At 33.0% G+C, this 24,505-nt stretch overlaps 1 protein-coding gene across 4 annotated transcripts in view; it reads right to left on the bottom strand.

The window, feature by feature from the left end:
* LOC129218050 (branched-chain-amino-acid aminotransferase, mitochondrial-like) overlaps nt 1–23,252 on the bottom strand; it is a 91,048-nt gene extending 67,796 nt beyond the window's left edge. For 2 of the 4 annotated variants that reach the window (XM_054852229.1, XM_054852230.1), the window contains exons 1-3: nt 23,033–23,252; nt 22,650–22,709; nt 9,934–10,140 (exon numbers count right to left, since the gene is read on the bottom strand). In XM_054852229.1, the coding sequence (XP_054708204.1) occupies nt 9,934–10,140; nt 22,650–22,709; nt 23,033–23,092 (327 nt within the window). In that variant the 5' untranslated portion in view covers nt 23,093–23,252. The remainder of the gene's footprint in view (nt 1–9,933; nt 10,141–22,649; nt 22,710–23,032) is intronic. The other 2 variants (XM_054852233.1, XM_054852234.1) reach the window with 2 other exon arrangements.
* Between the last annotated feature and the right edge of the window lie 1,253 nt (nt 23,253–24,505).

Genomic DNA, 24,505 nt, shown 5'->3' with positions numbered 1-24,505 from the left:
TTTTGTAATTATACAGGCGAACCATAAGACCTTTTAATTTTCTACTACGGGCAAAGTCGTGTGGGTACTATATATATATATATATATATATATATATAAAATTAAGCAAACAGAATTACAAATATAAAACAAATTATAAATACCAAATGATGATAAAAAGGAAAAATGCAAACAGCTATTAAGTAGGAATAGAAAAAGAGTGAATCCAGAGCTCATCAGCCGTTGAGGATTCATTAATTATGGTCAAAAGACCAAAATTTTAACTATAAACTAGAAGAGAATGCTTAAGCTCCAGTACATGCAATATAGAGTAACAATGGGCAAACGCACCATTTGTTAAGCTAAAAACAATAAACTAGAGCTCAAACCTAAAACTAAAAGCAGGGGGTTTCGCCTCGACTAATTAGGAAAACAAGTTCCGATAATTAGCCTTCCACGGGACAGTACCTGCCAATAACAAAATTGTCTTACCTTGAAATCCAAGTAAAAATATCCAGTCCGTTGTTCAGCATGATAAAAAGGCTATCCATTCGTCAACAAAACATTAAAAATATAAAAACCATGTCCAAAAAAACAATCCAAAGACGTACCAGGTCACCTGTTTCGCACGTGTAAAAGTTTTATCCACTACAGTGATTCATAAAAAAATGGTTTGTCACGGTTGTATCATACATTTACACAGTTAAACAGTTTCAAAAGAAGCGAAATGTTCATCGAAGGCTATACTTAAGCAGATGTTTTCAACAAGATTTTTAGGGAAGTTATTATGAAAAAGTAAGTTTTTGAGTACTGAAATTTCTTGCTTAAATGCAGAAATGGTGTTGCAAATTCTTTTAATTCTGATAGCTTGCGAAACAATAATGCCAATAAAAACCTTTTTACTAAGGCAGGAGGAGAAATTTTGTAAACTGTTAACTGCGAAATTGAATTCACGTCTTTTATCATAGATTGTAGTGGAACAATTTGAGTCAATTTGTATGTTGATATCCAAGAAATTAAAGCTATTATGATTAGAATTGGTCTTTTTGAGTGTTAATGAACTATGATAAATAGTTTTGCTGAGTTCAGAAAAATTAGGAAAATTTATACACAAAAGGTCATCAATGTATCTACAACAAAGAGGTGTAGAGGAAGGATTGTCAATTAAGTATTTTCGTTCATAATATAAAAGAAAAAGGTTGGCTAATGTAGAGCTAAAATTAGCTCCCATTGCTATGCCATTAATTTGAAGAAAACAAGAATTACCATTTTTGAAAAAATTATTGAAAATACAAAATTTAAAAAGACCAATAAAAAACAATTCATTAAAATCAAGGGAATCCTTGACTGAATTAAAAAGTTCTGAAACAGAGGAAAAAAGTTCAAATTAATGGCATAGCAATGGGAGCTAATTTTAGCTCTACATTAGCCAACCTTTTTCTTTTATATTATGAACGAAAATACTTAATTGACAATCCTTCCTCTACACCTCTTTGTTGTAGATACATTGATGACCTTTTGTGTATAAATTTTCCTAATTTTTCTGAACTCAGCAAAACTATTTATCATAGTTCATTAACACTCAAAAAGACCAATTCTAATCATAATAGCTTTAATTTCTTGGATATCAACATACAAATTGACTCAAATTGTTCCACTACAATCTATGATAAAAGACGTGAATTCAATTTCGCAGTTAACAGTTTACAAAATTTCTCCTCCTGCCTTAGTAAAAAGGTTTTTATTGGCATTATTGTTTCGCAAGCTATCAGAATTAAAAGAATTTGCAACACCATTTCTGCATTTAAGCAAGAAATTTCAGTACTCAAAAACTTACTTTTTCATAATAACTTCCCTAAAAATCTTGTTGAAAACATCTGCTTAAGTATAGCCTTCGATGAACATTTCGCTTCTTTTGAAACTGTTTAACTGTGTAAATGTATGATACAACCGTGACAAACCATTTTTTTATGAATCACTGTAGTGGATAAAACTTTTACACGTGCGAAACAGGTGACCTGGTACGTCTTTGGATTGTTTTTTTGGACATGGTTTTTATATTTTTAATGTTTTGTTGACGAATGGATAGCCTTTTTATCATGCTGAACAACGGACTGGATATTTTTACTTGGATTTCAAGGTAAGACAATTTTGTTATTGGCAGGTACTGTCCCGTGGAAGGCTAATTATCGGAACTTGTTTTCCTAATTAGTCGAGGCGAAACCCCCTGCTTTTAGTTTTAGGTTTGAGCTCTAGTTTATTGTTTTTAGCTTAACAAATGGTGCGTTTGCCCATTGTTACTCTATATTGCATGTACTGGAGCTTAAGCATTCTCTTCTAGTTTATAGTTAAAATTTTGGTCTTTTGACCATAATTAATGAATCCTCCACGGCTGATGAGCTCTGGATTCACTCTTTTTCTATTCCTACTTAATAGCTGTTTGCATTTTTCCTTTTTATCATCATTTGGTATTTATAATTTGTTTTATATTTGTAATTCTGTTTGCTTAATTTTATATGTACTTGGCTTTTTAGTTTTGCTGCGATGCGCATCTATGGGCTCTTGGTGTGGTCTTTTCAATATATTTCACTTTTATTATTATTTTATATATATATATATATATATATATATATATATATATATATATATATATATATACTAGTATTTAATATTTATCAAATATATTCCTTGCCTCGTAGTGGTGAATATAATAAAAGTCCATATTAGCTTTATATTAAAATACTGGCTTAGTTTGCTTTTTGATATGGAGGCTTTGTGTGGTTTGCATTTACTTTCAGATCTTTAATTTTCTCAAGACTTTGATATTATCTAGAATTCTAAATATGTAATTAAATTTGAAGTTCCGTTTTGTTTAGGTAAAAATTAAATAGTTAATAATATAAACTTTTTTTTTATAGAATTAATACTATTATCTAATATACATTCAAGGTAAGAAATGAAAGTAATGTACGATAAAAGGCACATTTCAATTTTTTAATTGAAATATTATTAGAAATTTTAACAGCAACCGAGACATTTTTCTTTTTTTAGACGATTGAGTTTTCTTGTGTTGCTTGAAAATGTTCAATTTTGTTAATTAAGATCTCATTACTCCACAAATAATCCTAATTTATTGCATTATCCACGAAGAAGAGGAAATTATGTGAATAAACTAGTAAATTTGATAAACATTACATAATGTATCATATTTACCAAGTCTATTGAAAATTATGAATAATCGCCGCTAGTTATATATAATCAACAGTTTGTTTCCATTACACATACACACATACATACATGAATGAATATGTTCCCTATACAAATCCATGCTTTGCGTCGGATCTGGACCAAATTTGGCAGGGAGGTACTTGGGCACCTGAGTAGGAACCTAGGGGGTTTTTCGAACACCAAAAAAATAACCGAACCGTTCGAATTTCAATTTTAGAACCTGAGAATGGCATTAAATGGCTCTTTCTACCCGAAATAATTAACCGATTTCTTTAATTCAAGTCCCATTCGAAAGTCCGCGAAAAACACCCAAAGAGTTCCTTCATTTCCTTCGAATTTCGAAGGAAAAAAAAAGGCTGTAAAATCACCGGGAAAACATTAAAAAGCACTGCTAATCTATATGGTACAGAAATTTTAAATCGGAAAATTATCGTTTGCGCGATCTCATTTTGAATTAGCGTTCAGAATGTTACCCCCTTTTTTTTTCTCTGTTGTGACTAAATAAAATTTTGTTTTCTGTTTTTGTTTCGAGGTAAAAATTTCCCCTTTTGATTATTACTAGGCAATTAGTCTTCTTTCTTTCTTTCTTTTTTAAGGATTTTAGTTGTATTTCTGGAGGGTTGCGTTTAATTTTTTCGGGAACTGTTGATGTCATGTTTTCATTTTTCTATCTTTGAGAATGATTGTTTTGATGGGAAATTTTGTATTTTTTTTTTGTTTTCTCTCTAATTGAAGCCTGATTGTTGAACATGCGTCATTTGACAAAACTTTTACTTTCGAGGTAGACCGTGCAAAGCCTGGCAATGCAGCTAGTCTATATAAATAAAACTGAGAATATATTTATATGTGTGTGTGTATGTTACCTATACAAATCCAGTTTACGTCAGATCTCGACCAAATTTGGCAGGGAGGTACTTGGGCACCCGAGAAGGAACGTAGGAGGGTTTTCGAATGCAAAAAGCACCGAACCTTTCGAATTTTAATTTTAAAACCCGAAAATGGCATTAAATGGCTCTCTCTAACCGAAATAATTAGTCGATCAGTTCGATTTTGGTGCCATTCAAAAGCCCGCAAAAAACACCGATAGAGCTCATTTATTTCCTTCGAGTTTCACTAAAAGAAACGAGCTGATGTGTGCATCACATGACTTCCTTTTACACCAATTTAAAGTTATTTCCCCATTATTGGCAATTTTAATTTGATTCAATAATTAACTCTCTAAATATCACCAACAATGGCCAGATTGAAACCAGATTTGAAAAAACAAAACAATTTTTTTTTCAAAATTAATTTGAATTTTGAAATTTTGAATTTAAATTATGTTTTTCGCAATCACGAGTTGCGACAGGATGCTACTCATTGGTTACTACCCCCACTCACTTGTTTCTAGAAACTGTTCTTGTCCATCCAAGCCTGCCCCTTCTCTTGGGTGGTTACGTGTGTATAGGTGTGTATGTGTAGGTTTGTATGTGGGTGTAGACCTGTGTGTATGCACGTTGGTGTGTGTGTATGTGTGTAAAGGCACGTGTGTGTGTGGGCGTGCGCCTGTCTAGGACATGGACACCACTGACCACGAGCATCGGCTACTGGGGACCAGTGCTCAGGACCAGAGGAGTCGTGCCGGAGCCACGCCTGCAGAAGACGATGGGGTTGAAAAAGGAACCAGACATCAAGGACGGTCAAATAAAAACAATTAGCAATCGTGATTGCTCAAAAAACGCCAAATTTGTCCCAAAGTTTGCGACAAAATCTGGTGACCAAAAGCTTGGCGAAAAATTGCCGAATGTTTGCATAAATTATAACACTACTTGAGTTTGCATTGAATTAACATTGATTCCCCCCCCCCCAGAAAAAGGTGTAAAAGACCCCCTTTGGAACATCCGAATGAAACCAAAATGGGAGGTGCACAACTAGACCCCACTAGGAGTCTACATACCAAATTTAAACTTTCTAGGACATACCGTTCTTGAGTTATGTGACATACATACGCACATACGGACGTCATGAGAAAAGTCGTTGTAATTAACTCGGGGAATGTCAAAATGGATATTTCGGATGTTTAGGCACTTATCCGCGTGTGGTCGGGTTGGAAAAAAAACTCAATATCCATTCGGGGGTGAGCAAAATGGAAATTAAGTCCGAATTTTTTTTTTTTTTTTTTTCTTGAATACAATACTTTCTTTTTTGTAAGTAAAAAGGCTTTAAAATCACCAGGAAAAAATTAAAAATCACTGCTAAGCCTAATGGAACAGAAATTTTAAATCGGAAAATTATCGTTTGCGCGATCTCATTTTAAAGTAGTGTTTAGAAGGTTGCCAGTTTTTTTTTTCTTGATTGTGACTAAATAAAATTTTGTTTTCGTTTTGAGGTAAAATTTTCCCCTTTTGATTATTATTTGGCAATTTATCTTTCTTCTTTTTTTTTCAGGATTTTAGTTGTATTTATGGAGGGTTGCGTTTAATTTTGTCGGGAACTTTTGATCTGCCGTTTTCTTTCTTTGAAAATAATTATTTTGACGGGAAATTTTGTAGTATTTTTTTCTGTAATTGAAGCCTGATTGTTGAGCATGCGTCACTTGACCTTACTTTTATTTTCGAGGTAGACCGTGCAAAGTAGGGCAACGCAGCTCGTATATAAATAAAACAAATATTTGTGTATATATATATATATACACACACATATATATATATATATATATATATATATATATATATATATATATATATATATATATATATATATATATATATATATATAATGTATGTGTGTATATAGTTCCCTATACTAATCCACAGTTTTCGTCGGATCTGGACCAAATTTAGCAGGGAGGTACTTGGGCACCCCCGAGAAGGAACGTAGGGTGGGGGATTTTAAAAATAAAACGTTAAAAGCAAATGTGCAGGAACACTGCAGACACGTGTTCTGGCATTACAAGAAATGCTTTCTTCAATGCACAAAGCGTGAGCTTATGTATTTGTAGACATCCGACAAAAGTCGTATATTTTAAACATTCATTAGCTCACATTTTATGCACTGAAAAAGATGTTCCTTGTGATGCAGAAACACGTGTCTGCAGTGCTCCTGCACATTTGTGCTTTTAACGTTGTTCCATTTGCTTTTAAAAATTATTTACGTTTGGCGGACTAGAAGTATGGATTGATATAATTTGTTTTAATTCCAATTTGATTAACCCTACCTTTTATGTATTTGTTTATTTTTAATTTAAAAAATAACGCATTTGTCAAATTACTGACAGAAACAAATCTTTTCAATAATGTGCAATTAAATTTCGGCTGGAATTTTGTTTTTAAAACTATTATTTGTGTATGTGTGTGTGTGGACATGGAGGTATATACTACTCTTCCACTGACCACTGAGTTCAAAATTCGTCACGTGTGTCGGTGATTCTTCTTAAAACATAATTGGAACTTGGAACTCGATACTCAACCAAAGTGCTACTCTGTTTGTCTCTAATGCATGAATTACTGAAAGGTTCTTTTGTTCAATGGAATGCTAAAAAAAATATTTCCTAACATGTTTCCCTTCGACATACTGGGTTGATAAAATTAGAATTTTTATTATATCCCCCTTGAATGTACGCGAACCTTTTTTCTTTTTTTTTAAATGCCTGGTCTGTGCTCGGCAGTTATAAAATGGCTTTTAACAATTTTCCAGTGCATAGTTCACCGGTTTTGGGTAATGTTAATTTTTGTTCTCAAGGTGTCATCATTGTACTTAATGATATTGGTCTCAATTATTTTCATTACTGCATTAAAAAATTCAAACCCTGAGCAGTTTTAAATCAAATGAAAGAAGTAGAAATACCTTTTCCGTCGAATTGCGATCTATTGTTTCCACTTTATATCATGTAACTTGATTTTATGTTATGTTATTAGGTAGTTTTTACTTACTCCTTTCTTCGGACTGAAATGTTGCGTTGAAAACCTGAGTACAGTCAAATACCTCAGTTGATATGGAAAAATAAATTCAAGGAACGGGAATTTATTTCTAACTTGTAGCATTGTGGAATTGATAAAAATTTTATTCAGGGCGAATGACTAATGTCAGAATAACATCCATATTTATAGTGGAATAATAATGTTTTTGTTTCTGTTAGTGATAGTTCTTGAAATTGCGTCTTTTATCTCAATGATTATTATACATCCCCCTCCCCCCTCGCAACATTAATTTCTGTTCCCGCCCTCTGCCCCTGTTTGTAACTAAAAAGGAAAAAAAAACCTAGGAATGTTCCTATTTATTCTCAAGTATCACTTATTGTGATATGTGAAGTAGTTTCGAAAATTCGATTTTTAAAAATTTTGTTCATCATTTGTGCGCACCATGTTCAATATTGAAATTTAGATGATTAATAAAGCACTTGAATTTATTTTATAACTTTTCTTTTCTCTCTTTTTTTTCTGCCTTCATTTCTCAATTTGATTTTCTACGCATTCTGCAAATTTTCTAGTTTGCAGAATAAGTTAATTTCCTGACACATGGTCTTCTTTCTTCTTTTCTTCTGTCACCGTTTGGCGGGAGAACTTGAGTGGACAACTCAGACAGCTTTCCCTGCTATTCCTTTCGCTGAATACCGATTTCTCGGAAATCGTAAGCAGTCAGCTCTAGAAACACTTTGAAACGGAAACACATGTTTACTAACTAATGGAGGGGAAACGGGCCGGGTGGGAAACATGTTTTGGAACAGGATCCTTCGCAGTATTCTCTGCCCTCCTCCGATCGCAAAGACAGTACCGACGGGCACAGCTTAGATTTATGGCTGTCCATTCACATACTCAGTGATTGACGCTGTCCATCATGAAATCTGACCAATTAGCAGTGCAAAAAAAGTCGAGTTAGACCCTCCCAGATACACCCTCTGTGTTGCCACAGATTTCGTGATTTCGCCGTGTCAGATTTTATGGAGCGCTTTAGAAGAGCCTTAAGCTGGCAACTTTAAAATCTCAGATTTGCAGGTCAAACGTTTTTCTGGGCAACACTTTCTGCTTGCTACTGCAAGTTTTTTTTTTTTTTTTTATGAAGCAAACTGCAATTTGATACAGTTTGCAAAAAATAAGCATTTGTATTATTGCATTCAATGATCTGTTTGATATAAAAATTGTTATAATTTTTATATCAAACATATATACATATTTATTATACATACATATTTATTATATCATAGATATTTAGAAACACGTATAACACTACCACAAAAAGTTTTGGTTTAGGTCCAATTAGATTACAAACTAAAAGTGAAAACATAGTGAACAAAAATTTGAACCTAAGCAAATAAGCTCAGCTTTAAATTTATATTGAACTCATACCAAGCTGAATTTTATTTTAATCTTTTTTAATAGAAATTTCCTATTTCAGACACATATATTTTACAATATTTTATACAATACAAATGTGACGACCAGCAACAGGCTTGACTAGGACCAGCTAGGCTGGTCCTAGTCAATTAATTAGTCCCCAATGAAGATCAATGGCCCTCTTAAAGCTATCCACTCCCTTGCTCATTACCGCCTCTTCCGGTAAGCTATTCCAAGTGCCCACGACCCTGCTAAAGTAGTAGTTTTTCCTGATTTCCAAGTTAGCCTGAGATTTAAATAGCTTAAAACAATGACCCCTTGTCCTCCTTTCCCCGCAAAAATTTAATCCATTTACATCTTTCATTTTGATAAATTTAAATAACTGAATCATGTCCCCTCTGACTCTCCTTTGCTCCAGGCTATACATGTTAAGCCTATTAAGTCTGGTATCATAATCTAAATCTGAGAGTCCCCTTACTAATTTAGTTACCCTTTTTTGAACCCTTTCCAATACAAAAATATCTTTCTTCAGATAAGGCGACCAAAACTGAACAGCATACTCCAAATGAGGTCTTACTAAACTCCTATATAAAGGCAGAAGAACTTTCTTAGATTTGTTTGAAATAGATCTATTGATGAACCCAAGCATTTTGTTGGCTTTGTTACTAGCAATACTGCACTGTTGACTAAACTTGAAGTCCTGATTTATAAAGACACCCAGATCCATAACATTTTCTGCCTGATTTATGACAAAAGTTACTGCGTCGGCCGGGGGGCAAACCCGGGTCAACTGCTTGGAAGGCAGCTAATACTTATAAACATTTTTAATGATTACTACTAAATGCAATAAAACACGTTAAGATCTGTTTTTTTAAACTTGCTACCATAAAAAAAGCTTTTGAATAAACTGATCAGTATTTCATATAACATTGTGTATTTATAACTGAATGTGTGATAATGTGATGCATAAATGTTCCTTTGATGAGAAGATTCAATACATTTATCTATTATTGCTTTCATTTTTAGTCTAGAATTTTTTAGTTACCACAAAAGGCGGGCAAAATGATATCAGTAACTGAATCAGAAACCCTTCGGTACTGTTCTGCAGATTGGTTTTACTGCTGGTAGTTGTATATATATATACATACATTTGTTTTGCCTCCCCCCTCTCAATGCAAAAATCTCAAACACTCTCTCTCATTCCGTGTCAATGTCACTGTGTGGCCACATTTCTGCCACGGGGACTGGAAGCCACACAAGTCTGTACAAAATTTTGTAGTAATTGTCTACTGCGGCTCAAATTTCCCAGTGGTTCAAATAGCATTTTTTTAAATCCAAATAGTTTATTATTCAGATAATTTTTTTTTTCAAAGCATTACACTAACGATTCTAACTAAAATATTACGATCCTTACTTCTTGAGCATAATGAAAGACTTTTGAAGCAGGATGAAGACTAAAATTATGAAGAGGAGAAATAAGAGGTCTGCTCCATCCTTTTTCATCTGACCACTCTATTTCCAACATATGGTCACTGAAAGAATGACCAAATTTTACATCTTGTATATTCGGTTTGGCTTCTTTTTGAGAGGCATCTTTCAACTTGACCTCCAAATCTGAAAACTGATTTGAATTTGTTTAACACATTTTCAAATCAATTGAAAATTGTAAATATATTAGAGTCTGAATTACACATTTCTAATCTAGAAAGCAATGTCTGAAATTTACATAAGTAAACCATGAAACAAAAATGTGTTGTAATAGTTAACTTACAATAGGTGTAAGAACTTAACTTATATTTTACACCGAAAAGTAATAAATATGGAATCATTAAGAAATCTTTGACTGTAAAGTTCTATTGTAACAAGGAGAAAGTTAGCCCTCTTTGGTCTGAAAAATAACATTAACTTGGAAATTGTGTTTTAGCTTTATAACTATACTTAATCAAACCAGAAAGTATTAGAATATTTAAAGAACATAATTGTACTTTTTTAAGTTAATAGGGTCTGGTGGGGGAAAGTGGTCAATGGGGTAAAGTGGTCATAAGTCAAATAAATGGCGATAACTTGGAAATAAATGTTCGAATGAATGTGAAAAAATTTTTTTCAAATAGGGCAGTTACAAACTACATTTTGAATACAAAATTTCACAATTGGCAAAATTTTATTTAGGAAAAGAAAATATTTTGTGCGAATATGAAAACATTTAAAATCTAAACAACCCTTTTAACTTTCTTGGGAAATTTTGTTTGTTATAATTATGAACAGATTGACTGTACAAGAAGCTTCCTACATGTCTCAAGAACTCTTACTCATCAGCAGTTAGCTGAATCTATTTTTTCTAATTTTTTAGAACAATTTAAGTAAGATGGGGTAAAGTGGTCATACTATTAGGCTTAAGCTTAATCTTTAAGCATGAGGCAGAGATAAATGAAATATTAATTTAACTTAATATGTATTGTTTTTACACTAAACAGGGTTAAATATACGAGTATATGCATATGTATACGTCAGGGTTGGCAAGTTTTGGCCGGGGGCGGAAAAAACCATGGAAAAAACTACGGTTTTACCGCCAGGCAAAAATGGGTTTTTGCCACTTTTTGCCACAGTGGCAAAAATAGATTTTGTGTTAACAACTTATGGACAGTTTTTTTCCTTTAATATAAAAGTAAAAGCATGAAAAGATTTTGATAAAATTTTAATTTAATTATTCTTATAGTTTAAAAAGAATTTAAGGTTTAACTTACATTTAAAGTTATGGAACATTTTTACTTCTAAATTTTTAAACATTAACGTAAAATTTCAGTTTGTAACATCTAAGACAAATAATTAACGTACAATGAAAATGTAATTAGCCAGTTTATTATAGCATTTTTTACAGAATACTAAATATATATATATAAAGTATACTTAATCAAGATACAACTATAAAATAAAAGAAATAAAAGTAATTAAAAAGCAAAATACACATTTCTTTAGATTGAAATATCACTTAAATTATCATAGTTTATACCATCTTCATCAAAACCTATTTGTTGTTTAAGCATGGCATAACAATAAACTAGTTTTGTATTTTTGATTGTAAAAAAAAATTTGAGAAATATATCTCTATTGCAGCAGAACTTGCAGGACATATTTGAAGAGTTGCGACTAGTGTGCAGAAATCTTTAGGTATACTGTACTGCATGTAAATGCATTATTTGTTTAGTGAGGAAAAGTTAATATTTTCCTATATTCAAGTAAATATTCTGTTATTAATTAAATAACTCAAAAATCTTAGTAGGATAAAAAAAAGTGATTAATAATATATATATATATATATATAATTAGAATTCAATCTTTTTATTAATTTACTAAGCTTATGTAAACTTTCTTTGTTTTAACATTGAAGGAATTGACTCATTCTGAAAAAATTGTTTTAGCAAACATTTAAAATCTTAAGTTTTGCAATCCCAACATTTCTTTTTTATTTATTTTTCACCTTATAAATTAGAAGTAACATGGAGCGACATAATTAAAATATTAAAGTGCATTATTTATATTATATTGTCACTATTTATTGATTAACAATATAATGCTACTTTATTTGCAATTAGGTTTTTGCCGCTTTTTCCATTTTTGCCGGGTTTTTCCATTTTTGCCATGGTTTTTTTTTTATCCTGGCAAAAATACCTTCTTGCCGGCAAAAAACCCAACCCTGGTATACGTATATACTCATGTAGGCATGTATATATACATATTCACATAAATGCACCAATAAACACGTAATATATGGGTATCTGCATGTATTTTTTATCTATAAAAATATGCATTCGACTATACACGTATATACCCGCTTGTACTCGCATATATACGAACACTTATATACTCAGGTAGACACGTACAAACGCGTACGTACTCGAAACTCGAGTAGACACTTACACACAAGCATGTGATATACATGTATACAGGTGAGTTTAAACTCTTAGGCAGATTCTTAAAAGGTGTAAGAGGGGAGGAGAAGAAGCAAGAATCATAAGAAACATATGGTCACAAACACAACGCTGACGTGCTACATGCACGCAAAGAAAGAAACTGAGGGATGCAAAACAGGTCACAAATTTATATCACACAAAGATAATTTTACACAACACTTTAGGTCTTAAAAATGTTTTAAAGTGATTGATGAAACTTGTAACCGGCTGCTGTAATACATGCGTCGCAATCACAAAGCACTCTCTGTTGCAATAATGAGACTTTTGAAAAACTTTCATCAGTCGTTGTGCCTTTGTTGTGATGCGCATATTAGACCTACAAAAGGCCGTAACTTTTAACATCTGCTCTAAGTATTTCTTAAAAACTAAAATGTTGGTTAAAATCATCTTTTGTAACAAATTTGTGACCTGTTTTGCATCCATCAGTTTCAGACTTAGTGTGCATGTAGCGCGACAGTGACCATAAGTTCATTATGATTCTTTGCTTGTTATCCTCCCCTCGCACACCCCTTTGATTTTTGCCCCAGAGCTTGGATTCACTCTGTAAGAATGCATGTATTTTAGGTGATATACCCGCGTACACATATATGTACAGATATACACTAAATGTACGTATATGCGCCTATACTGATACGTGATCGAGTTTACACGTAAAAATACTTATATACTCGCTGCTTTCATATGTATGTACGTGAGTAGACATGTACAAATACGCACTGGATATATCCACGAAATAACTTGTGTATTTCCGTATATGTATGTATGTACACTGTTATATGCGTACATACGTCTACTGTACACGCATATACTCAGGTATGCATGTACATACTGGAGATACAAGTGCATATACGCATGATGTTCGTATACGCGTATATACTCGTACATACACGTGACACGTATATACTCGTGTAGACACGTATACTGTAGGTAATCACGTATACATGCTCACACATGTACACGTGTAGTATAATCAAGTATATACGTATACACGTGTGTACACGTATATACTTGAATAGGCCCGTGCATGCATGTATCTGATGTATACATGTATCTACTTATACATGAAGGTGTATACTCATATGTTTACACGGTGCGTATATATTCGTGCATATACTTGTAACTATAAAAATAACCGAAATATAGAAATATTACGGTTATTTGCATCGGTTTTACATCTATTTTTAACTATGACCACTTTCCCCCACCCCTTGGGGTAAAGTGGTCATAAATACATAGGGAAAAGAAAGTGTTATAAAACTGCTTAAATCAATATTTATTTTCCTGAAATTCAATATAACGTGTTCTTTAATAATGCAATGTAAAATAACAACAAAAAAAGTTGAAGTGTTTAAAGAATTTATTGTATTTATTATCCACCAAAGTTGAAAACCTACGATTTTATGACCACTTTACCCCACCAGACCCTATATATTTTTTAATTTTAATACATAATGTAACTACTTTCCTTTATATTTAAAGGTTCTGAAATGACGGGCCTGTGGGAGGTATTTTTTTAAAGCTTAACTTTTTCACGGTGTATAGGAAGGGGGTCAGGTGTAATAATAAACTTTTAAAAGAAAGAACACTTTTCGTGGGGAGTTTGGAAAAGTGAAGTTTTTTTGTTGCTGCATTACCTTACGTTTACTTTTATAACTGTATTTCAATGGTAACCCAGTGAAACACCAGTAACTTTCCCTATTTGGTGAGCTCCCAAAGAAATAAACACTTTTAAAATCAGGCGCAAAGTTACTAGAGCTGAATTCGTAGATAAATTTAGAAATTGAAGTAATCATCAATGGATCAAACTTTTTGTATCTTATTTTTTATTTTTAACATTTTCTTTTTTGAAGGGGGGGGGGGGAGCGCCATCCTTCAGGGCGCGAATGATTGCAAGATCTTCTCGGTTTGGTTTGCCCTGAACGACGTACGTGTTTATTTAATTAGAAAACATAAGTACATGACAAAAACATATAGTGACACATGATCCTGGATACAAATAAAATTCTTGACTACATTTAAACTGAATTCAATGGCCAAAGAGTTCCAGTTCTATGATAAGGCGGGAAAAAGAAGCTGCTTATTTTGGAAAGAAAGTTAATAAGCGAAAGAGCTTTCCTGTAGGCCACTTTGCAGCTTCACTCCGTTGCCTTCTCTCCGGATACACCTATGACAACCAGCGGCGTAGCTAGGGAGGGGCGGCAATTTTACTTTTGATGCGAAAAAATTTAACGCGTTTTCCCAGTAAGGAATTCATGCCTTTGATCTATAACTGGAGGCAAAAAAAAGAAAAGAAAAAAAAAAGAGGTCTTTGAATTGTAAGGTTTTGGTACGACTATGATAATTAAATTACTCTTACACAAAACATGTGTTTTTCTTGTGGACATCTCAGCACTATTATTTTTTTCTCTTCCTTCATCTGAAGCTACAGACCGAGGGAGGTGGTAGTGTAAAGTCAAGGGACCATGATTTTTTCTTTTTACTGTTAAGGTTCACCTATTGCGAAAGAAACAATACACTTCATAATGTTCCGTTACATGATAAAGCTATCACTTTATTTTAAGAAAGTTTCTTGGAAAAACCACCTTATTTTCTTTTTTAAATCACTTTTTTTAAGAAAAGTGACAACAAGAGTAAAAGAAGAGAGGTCTCAAAAGGTGGGCGATTTCTTGCTTATTTTGAATATAACATTATCTGTCTCAACAATTGCTTTGATTGGTCATTGATTACAAAATTTTCACTAAGACAGAATGAATTTTATGTTCATTAAAAAATAGAAAAAAACACTTATTCGCAACTCGAATAATAATTGCTTGTGTTACTGTTTCATATCAGCAAAACCATTTAAACAAATGAGTTAAATGAGTTTCAGTGAGAAACTCATTTAGTCATTCATTTTAAGGAAAGGTTTTCAATTAGTAAAATTTTCTCCAGGCAAAGGCTTTCACATTTACATCAAAAGTAATAATTTTTGATGCTCAACTTTTTCTTCTAATGAATCACAGTATGGTGAATCCAATGAGAAGGGTCGCTTTATCTTATCGTCCTCAATCAGTGAAAAATAGAATCATTCAAATTTGGCAATATAGCTGTACCGGATCTAGGGAAGGAGGAGGGGGTGAGTCTTGCTCGTACCCTGGATGGGAACTTCTGAGTTTGTTAATAGTAAGTGATTTACTAAAGCACGGACCCAAAAGGGAGTTATAACTCCCCCTGAGAAACCAAATTGACCCTAAATTAGCGTTTCTAAAACTTAAAATTAGGAAAATTTCCCCGACCTTTAAGATCTTTCCTATACTGTCACGAAACTTAAAATGTATTTTCAGGACTTGAATTTTGAAAAATTTCCAGAGGAGAGCCACTAACCATCCCATTCTCCTTTAACTTGGCCAAACATAGCCTAAAACAGCGTTTTGTGGGGCTCTATTTTCAATCCTCCCCCTTTTTCGCTGTATAATGTTGACAAAAAAGGCTTTAAAATGTGTTTTAAGGCCAGAGAGTTTTGACCCACCAAAAACAGTTTAAAATTGTTTTCTTGAACCCTCAAAAAATTTCAAATTTTTCGGGAAGAGCAACCGAACCTTCCTATCTCTTAACGTCACCAAGCAGCCCAAAAGTGCAGTTTTAGGTCTTGAGTCCTGAAATATTTCCAAAGGATAATGCCCACCCTATCCCTTCCCATCTCATCTTTTAGCCTATTATTGAGTTTTTAAAACTTCAATACCAACAAATTCCTGAGGGCGGTCAAGCTTTGACACTTCCTGTAACGTGAATAAAGATAGTCTAAAATGTGTATTTAGGACATCAACTTCGAACTTTAAAATCCCCAGCTCATCCATTGTCTCCAAAAATAGCTTAAAGTAGGGTTTTTGAAAGTTAAATTTCAGAAAAATTCTAAAGTAGGGACCCCAAATGTGCACGAAATCACCTAACATCATCATAGTTAACTCCAAACTTCGTTTTTTAGAAATTTCTGAGGGAAGACCACAAAGTTTTTTTTCTCAGCTATGAAGAGTTTAAAATCAGCAAGTTTCGAAAAAGGTTTTGGGTCAGAAACCTCCCCCCCCCCAACTCTCTCTCATAACGTTGTTCGCCAAACAACGGCTAAAATAGTGTTTTTAGGACGTCATTTTCAATAAAGTTTCAAGGGGAGACAGGAAAACCATTGGACTTCCCAACATTTGGGAACTTATGCTGTCAAGGATACCCTTTGCGTTTTTAAAGCTTCGGCAACGGAAAATTCCAGAGAGCTCCCGAACGTTCCCTATTCTCTTTAACGCCATCAAAGATAGACTAAAATTGATTTCAAGTTCGAAAATATTTCGGGAGTAAACTCCAATCTTTGTTGGAGTTTGGGGAGGCCCTTACACCATTAGATACAGCCTACAGTTAAGTGTTTTTCAGTTTACTTGAAAAGCTTTCCGTACAGCACCCCCGAACCTTCCCCAGTATCTTCAAGTATTTATTAACAGCCTAAAATTGCTTTTTTTAACATCTCAATTTCGGAAAATTTGCTTGAGAAGTCCCGACTCCCTAACGTCATGAAAGAAAGCATAAAAATGATTTTAATTTAAAAAAAAAAAAAAAAAAATCTGGATTGAGCTTCAAGCCCTTTTTCTATAAGCGTTACTTAAAATTGCTTAAAATTCCGAATTTTGACTGAACTTTTGGAATATTTCGTTAGGGATCTGAATTCCTTTTTTTTTCTGCAGGAAAAATACGTAAGAAAAAAGATAAGTTTCTTTTCTTCTTTTTTAAAATCTTATTAAATACTTTTGACTTCTTAATGTATTAACTATTTCCCATCAAAAGGGCGGCAATTTGAGGAACCACTCTGGGCGGCAGAAAGTGTAGCTACGCCACTGATGTCAACACTGGTTAGAGCTCCAAAAATCAAGAATGATTCTGTAAATTAAATTCTCCGAGTTCCATCAAAGCTCCAGACTAGGATTTCTGAATGGTAGCCACTGGCGATCAGAGTTACAAAATGTGGTAGCCACTTTTGGGCCGTAGAGAAAAAGTGAATAACTTACTCGCCGTTTGTTTTTTTAACAAAAATTTGTTCATTATAGAATTTGCGGCTCGGCAAGTCTTGATTTTAGACTAAAATAAAACTGAGAACACCTGGCAGTGGAATAAATTAAATATGAGAACAGATACTTTGTTATAATGCTTTTAAACTCTTTATAAAGTACTAAAGTAACATTAAAAATAATATATTGTATGTATTGTTTTGATATCACACCAGAGACAATACTACTGCTAATACAGGGGGCCTACCTAGGGAAGGTTGCAGCATTGAAATTTTTAGTTGGGGTATTATGGCAATATATTTTTCTTTTCTTAGGGGGGAGGGAGGCTGGGCACTCCCTGAATTAAAATGGAATAAATTACATGACTAAACGCTTCACAAAATCTGTAAAAATCGAGAAAGCGTATTTTTGTAGTGCTATATTGCTTTTTACAAGTAAACAAAAACATGGTCGCCATTTTCAGAGACTGGGACTAGAATAATGAAATAGTCGCCAATTTGCGACTGCTAATCTGGGGAGCTTAAGTTCCACAATAAGTTTTCTGAAGGACATAATGAGACCAACAAAAAAAAAAAAAAACTAAAGCATGTGACACACATGGCCAAAAGGTTAAGATATGAAACTGTTTGTTAAGGATATTTTTTTTTCACAATAAATAAATCTGGTTCCCGTCACCCCCTTCTTCAATGAGTACTTTTGAATTGATGACAGGCTATTCAAAATTTTCTGAGCCAACAGCCACAAATTATTTGAATTATCTGAAACTGAAAAAAAAGAACCATCCTTTCAATAACTGTCAACTTTGTATCAAAGTTAACAATCTAATAAGGTCCTTCTGCCTTTATAGAGAAGTTTGGTAAGACCTCATTCGGGATTATGCAGTTTAGTTTTATTTTCCTAATCTCAAGAAAGATAATACTTGATTGGAATGTGTTCAAAGCAGGGCTACTAGGCTAGAGAGGGGAGTTTCAGAATTAGATTATGATACCATACTTAAAAGTCTTAACTGTATTACCCTGCATGCCACAAAATTGGGGGGTCACCAGATTTTCAATAACACTTACCCAGTCCTTTTCGGCATGCCGGAAAAATAGAGGTTAGGAAAAAAAATTTAACACTATACAAAAAATATGTTCAGCTTAAAAATGAACTTTAGTTCTATACATATCTTATTTGTATTAATAAATAGTTTAAATTTGTAAAAATATTTACTAACAATATCATTTGTTATTTTAATAAGCAAAATAGTTAAGAATTTACCATAGCTATTTAATAAATAAAAGTTAAACTTAAATCTCTAAAAGAAACCTAAATAAATTATTTTTTTAAAAATATGCACATATCGCAGTAACGATGATCCCCCCTCCCCCAGTCAATCTAGATCCTAATCAAAAAACTTCTCTTGGGGGTCATTCCATAGTGACTAACGTAACATTCGCAGCTGATTTTCTTACTCTTTTTACTTACACCGGAAGTAAAAATAAATGTTTTTTGATTTAATATGCAGATTTAAAATGTACAACGTTACTATTTTTCATTTCTACCAAGAATTTGAAGCAAAATAAGCGCTGGCAGGTGTTTTTTTGCCCAAAAAGGCATCGTGACTAACGTAACATTTTTGCAACCCTGAGAAACAATGCTTATGTTACGAGGCAAATTTTTCTGAAAGTTACGCAGGCATTTAACATTGGCCGGTATATTTGTAAGAGGTAAACAGCCTATTTTTTAAAATATACTACAGATTTATTACACATAAATCTTTTTTGGCCCTTAATGGTGCTTTTACGAAAAACTGTGTGTGACTAACGTAACGTGACTAACGTAACCATCGGATAACAAGCAATGAATGCATATAAAAAACTTTTTGTAATTAATCTTTTGCTCTTATATTACTTTTACACTTTTTAGGAACCTCCTTTGAGTTGCATTATGGTTCTTTCTTTACTTTTTTTCTACATTAGTGTAAAAAATTGCATAGACGGATTCAGTTCAATTAACTCAATTTGAATGAGCGAAAAAAAAAATAAATAAATAAAAACTGCTTTTACAAACTGAATAACATTATTTTGGGCTAATTAAATCTTATATATATCTCTCTTTTAAAAAAATAACTTTATTCAAGTTGATAGTTTCGCCGAATTCCAGTATTCTGCAGATATACTAGTTATCGTCATAAGAAACTCCTAATCCTTTTCAATGGCATATTCTTTTTTAAGGTTTACTGATTCATCGAACGAATAGTGTTGTGCATCCTGAATCAAAAGGTAACATTGAAAAAAAAATTTCAAACATTTTTGCAGAATGAATTTTAATTCCGGATATCACCGCAAATGTTTGAATTTCTAAATGATGATTCTTGCATTTTCTGAAATATATGGCAGCATGCTTATTCTCACTGTATCATGTAACATCTTCAAATGTTTTCCAACGAGCTGCCATTACTTCATTTTAATAATAGGTGGAGATGTATTTTCTAAAAAATAGACCGTATTCTTTGTTAAAACTGTCTTTCTATTTTCTTAATTATTTAGCTTGGATTCTTGCGTTGAATGCACGCACATTTAGCAGAGTACTCATTTTGCTTTACTCACCCCTTTTTTTTAATAATAATTCTTTAAATTGAAAGCATATTTTTAAAGACCTTTAAAAAAGTATTTTTCTAAATAGACAGAAGGTCTACAATGTAATATTACTGGTATTTTTCACCCTTTATATTTTTTATCAATATAGAATGCCTACTTATTCAAAATTTTTCATGAAAATGTACATTAAGTTAAATAAGTTTTAAATATTAGCAGTCATTTTTAAAATGTTACGTTAGTCACATGCAAACTGTTACGTTAGTCACATCTCAAATGTTACGTTAGTCACACTAATTATTTTATATCTACTGATACAAAAATAAATATTTTGCACTTTTTAAGTAGATATGACATAGATGTAAGAAAATAAAAAGTGATGTTTGGTTCAATCATCTGGTTTAGTTTTTATGCAGAAAATAGTTCATTTTCGTGACTAACGTAACCTAAATATTTTCAGTGAAATAACCAAACTAATTAAAATACTTAAATTATAATGTATGCAAAAAGAACAGTCAATTTTATTGGGCCAACATCTAATCTTTTAGAATAAAAATAGATATTTTAAAAATTTGCAAAAACTTTTACGTTACACACGAAAACTTAGACGCATGTTTTTAGCGTATTTTAAGCCTTTTCTACAACCTCGCACGTTTAGAGCCAGAAGAAAAATACCGAATGAAATTTTTGCAAACTGTTACTGGATTAATGTGCTAGAAAGTATGCTGAATGAAATAATAAGTCACAATTAGGGCTTTGTTGAAAAAAAATTTCTGAGGTTGAGGTTGACATTTCTATGGAATGACCCTTGGCTGTCTTTTACCGAGCTCCTGTATGGTCAGTTTTCCCTTCTTTCCATGGCAGGTGATGGCCTAGAGCCTTTTTGCACAGAGTCAAGGTTTGATTTTTGCATACGGAAGTTGTGGACAGTGGGCCCCCTTCTCTCTACTCAGGGCCTGTTTAATGAATAGGCCAACTAGGCCATGACCTAGAGCCCCTGATATTTGGGGGCCCAAATTGGCAAAAATTTACTTTTTGGCTACATAAGGTCCCCGAAAAAGTGTTTGGTCAAGGGCCTCCGATATCTTAATCAGGGGCCCTAGTAAATAGGTTTTGGGGTTCTAGAGGAGCCCCCACTGCATTCCTATGCTTCATAAAATTAATGAATTCCATGATTTTTTCAACGCTCTTATGTTTAAGCTTTTCTAAACCAAGTTTGATTCACGGAAAATTTTTAATAAAGTTGAATGAAAACAAAGTTCAGAATTTTTTGGGCCCTTTCCGACTTCGAGGAACTCGTGCATTGCAGGGTCTTGCGGTGGTACGTAGCTACACCACTGATGCCTGCCATTGAATTTCAAGAAATAATTTAGCATCCAGGGTCTGGCCAGAGGAAATTTGGGTCCGTTAATGGACCCTTCACAAAAACCGGATCAACCAAAACGGACCTTTCACAAAATCTCGACCAACCAAAACGGACCCTTCACAAAATTCTGATAAACAAAAACGGATCTTTCAAATTGTTTATTGGAAGAGCAAATCTCAAATCCAAATAACGCAGCATATTTCCGTGCATACAAACAATAATGTTTGGATCCTTTTTTAAAGTTAAATTAGAGGAATCAACTTATACAAAATCAGCTAATTTTGCAAAAAAGAAAAAAAAAATCAGCACTCTTGTGATGCTCCTACAAGCAATAAATAACTATTAAGGCGAAATAAATATAGTGCTTGTTGTTGGTTTCTTTAAAAGGGGGAAATTAACAGCTGAAAGTCAGTGATTTATGCAGCAGTGTTGTCAAGTCAGTGGTAAGCACTTTTCTCCTGCTCATGATTTAATAAACAATAATATACAGCGAAATGAACTTAGAACTGCAAAGGATAGTAGGGGGGGCGGGAATGTGATCGCTTCAGATAGGGTTACCAACTTTAAACTTATCGCCACTTAGCGTGTTTGGTGGGTGATGTTTGTTATTTTGGGAGAAAGTTATATGGGTTTGATTTTTTGATGCTAAAAAGGATAATTAATTTTAAATAAACTCTTTTATTTATCGTTTTTTTCTTTAGGATGCCTACATTTTGAAAGGCGCAATCTTTTTACATTCAGTATGAGAATCATATTTTATTCTTTTTTCAAGTTAATATTGATACTTGAGGGGTGCCCATCTCCCAGAGAGCGATGCCGCCTCCCGTACCCCAATACTCGAAAAACACTCAAGAATGATATTCTCAACAGAAAAGAGGGAAAACACTCAACTTTAAGTGTCAATGATGCAGTTTGTGCCATCTCAAAATTCAAAAATTTTGTTTTTACAATTTTTTTTTTTTTTTGCAAAATTTGATTTTTTACAAAATTAATTTATTTTTCACAAAAATAATTGATTTTTCAAAAAAACGGACTCTGTAAAAAATCCTGGACAGACCCCTGGCATCTTTGAATCATCCCTTTGAAGTTAAAAGAGTTAATTCAGGACATTTAACTAATTATGAAACAAAAGCGAAAAAAATATATATATGGCAACTCAAAATCAAAATTTTATAACGTTTTACCTTAAAAGTATCATTTTTCGACAGGCAACTTTGTGATGAAAAGTTTTGTGTGACATTCACCTAAGGAAGGAAAAAAGATTAAAAAAATCAAACTAAACAAACATTTTTTAAATACATTTAAGCACGCACAGAAACAACATATATCGCATGAAAAAAAGAAATTACAATGAAACTTTAAATAGCATAATACTTGAAGTTGAAAGTTTACAGATATTCAAATTTATAAAATTCAAACCACATTATAAAATCATTGCACCACTTCGGTACCGTACATTAATCACGCATCAGATAACTATAAACAGTGAAATGTCGTGAGAATCAGAAAAACAAACCCTTTCCATGCAATATTAGAGAATTGCTGTTCACTAAGGGATTCTACTTACTGCATAAACAGAACATCCCATTCGTATTCGAAGTGAGCGAGAGATCAATGAAAAAACCATTTTGATACTAAATACGGTAGAGATATTGAAAAATTTCTTCGACACTTAACCCACAGGCACTCCGCCGAGTTTTTTCAATGAACACATGTGATCATCATTATCGTACGATGTAAACATGAAATGGGAAAATTGCCACCGCCAAACGCTAAAAACATCGTCCTGTCAGATGCCTCTGTCACTACAGCGATTTTTAAATGCACCACTATTCACCAAATTCCAAGCCACGCTTACTCTTTTGAACACTAGGTGGCAGGGCTGCACGGGGTCACTCAAAACTTCCGGCGGAAGTCTTATTTGTATTGCTTCTTACGACGAATTGCTCTGTTTACGTATCTGTAATTTGATTGAATTTTTTAAATTAATCATGAATTTCAAAGGCGCAAAATTTTCGTAAAAAGAGGGGATGTTGTTCTGCTTTCGGGTACAGCATTAGGACAGCAGCAAATAAGATGTCAGAAATAAAGATGTTCAAATTTCTAAAGGTCCTGATCGTCGAATCAAAGCCAATGCTTTAAAGCGAAAGGATTGAATCTTAATGAATATTATGTAGTATAAACACTTTGTGCGAGGTATTTATGAGCTGGAAACATTCACCTTAATTTCATCAGCTTTGTATTTTTACTGTAATGTGTGAAGATCTATATTGATCTATATTAAATTGATTATTAGAAAAACTCAACCTGAACAATTTTTTATTTGCTTCCTGCAAAGCTGAAAGTTTCCAGTGTTTTGACGGGTTTCAAACTGTTTGATTTGTGTGATTAAAATAAAGAACCACTATTCATTACATCATGAGAAAAAAACTTCCCATAGCTCGAACTATCAATAACTCGAACCATTTAGCCCGTCTCTTGGGACTTCGAGTTATTGACGAGTTATCAGGCGCTCTAATTGTAAACAAATTAAGATATTCGACAATCGGTAAACAAACACATTAATTAAAGTTATAGTATAGTATCATAGTACAGCTATTGGTATTACATTCAAAGCAATTTTAACGCAGGAGAAAGCACTCGGAGATTAAATTTAAATTTTGTTATCTTTCAATTTTTTTTTTATGCCTATCAATCTTGCTACAGAAGCAAGTTGATTAAACAAAAAAAAAAAGTAATGAACAAATATGTAATAAAATATATTAAATATCAAACCTGAAAATTAGGTAGCAACTGTAATAAGTGTGTGTGAACTGAAAAGCTACAACAGGAGAATTGATTGAATATGACACCAAAACTCCCTGTCATAGCCATTCTGTGTGAACACAGTGCAGAAAAGCTTCCATCTTTGAAAAAATAGCTTCAACTTAAGAATAGGAATTACAATTCACAACGTACTTGCAATCCAGTAGATTTGTGATTCTTGAAAGCAGACTTTGTATCAACTTTATTTCTGTTTAGGAGGTATTCATAAATGCTT

The sequence above is a fragment of the Uloborus diversus genome, chromosome 3 (assembly GCF_026930045.1).
Source record: "Uloborus diversus isolate 005 chromosome 3, Udiv.v.3.1, whole genome shotgun sequence".
NCBI classification, from domain to species: domain Eukaryota; kingdom Metazoa; phylum Arthropoda; class Arachnida; order Araneae; family Uloboridae; genus Uloborus; species Uloborus diversus.
Note: the sequence above shows the minus strand (reverse complement) of the source record. Positions and strands in the feature narration are given on the sequence as shown.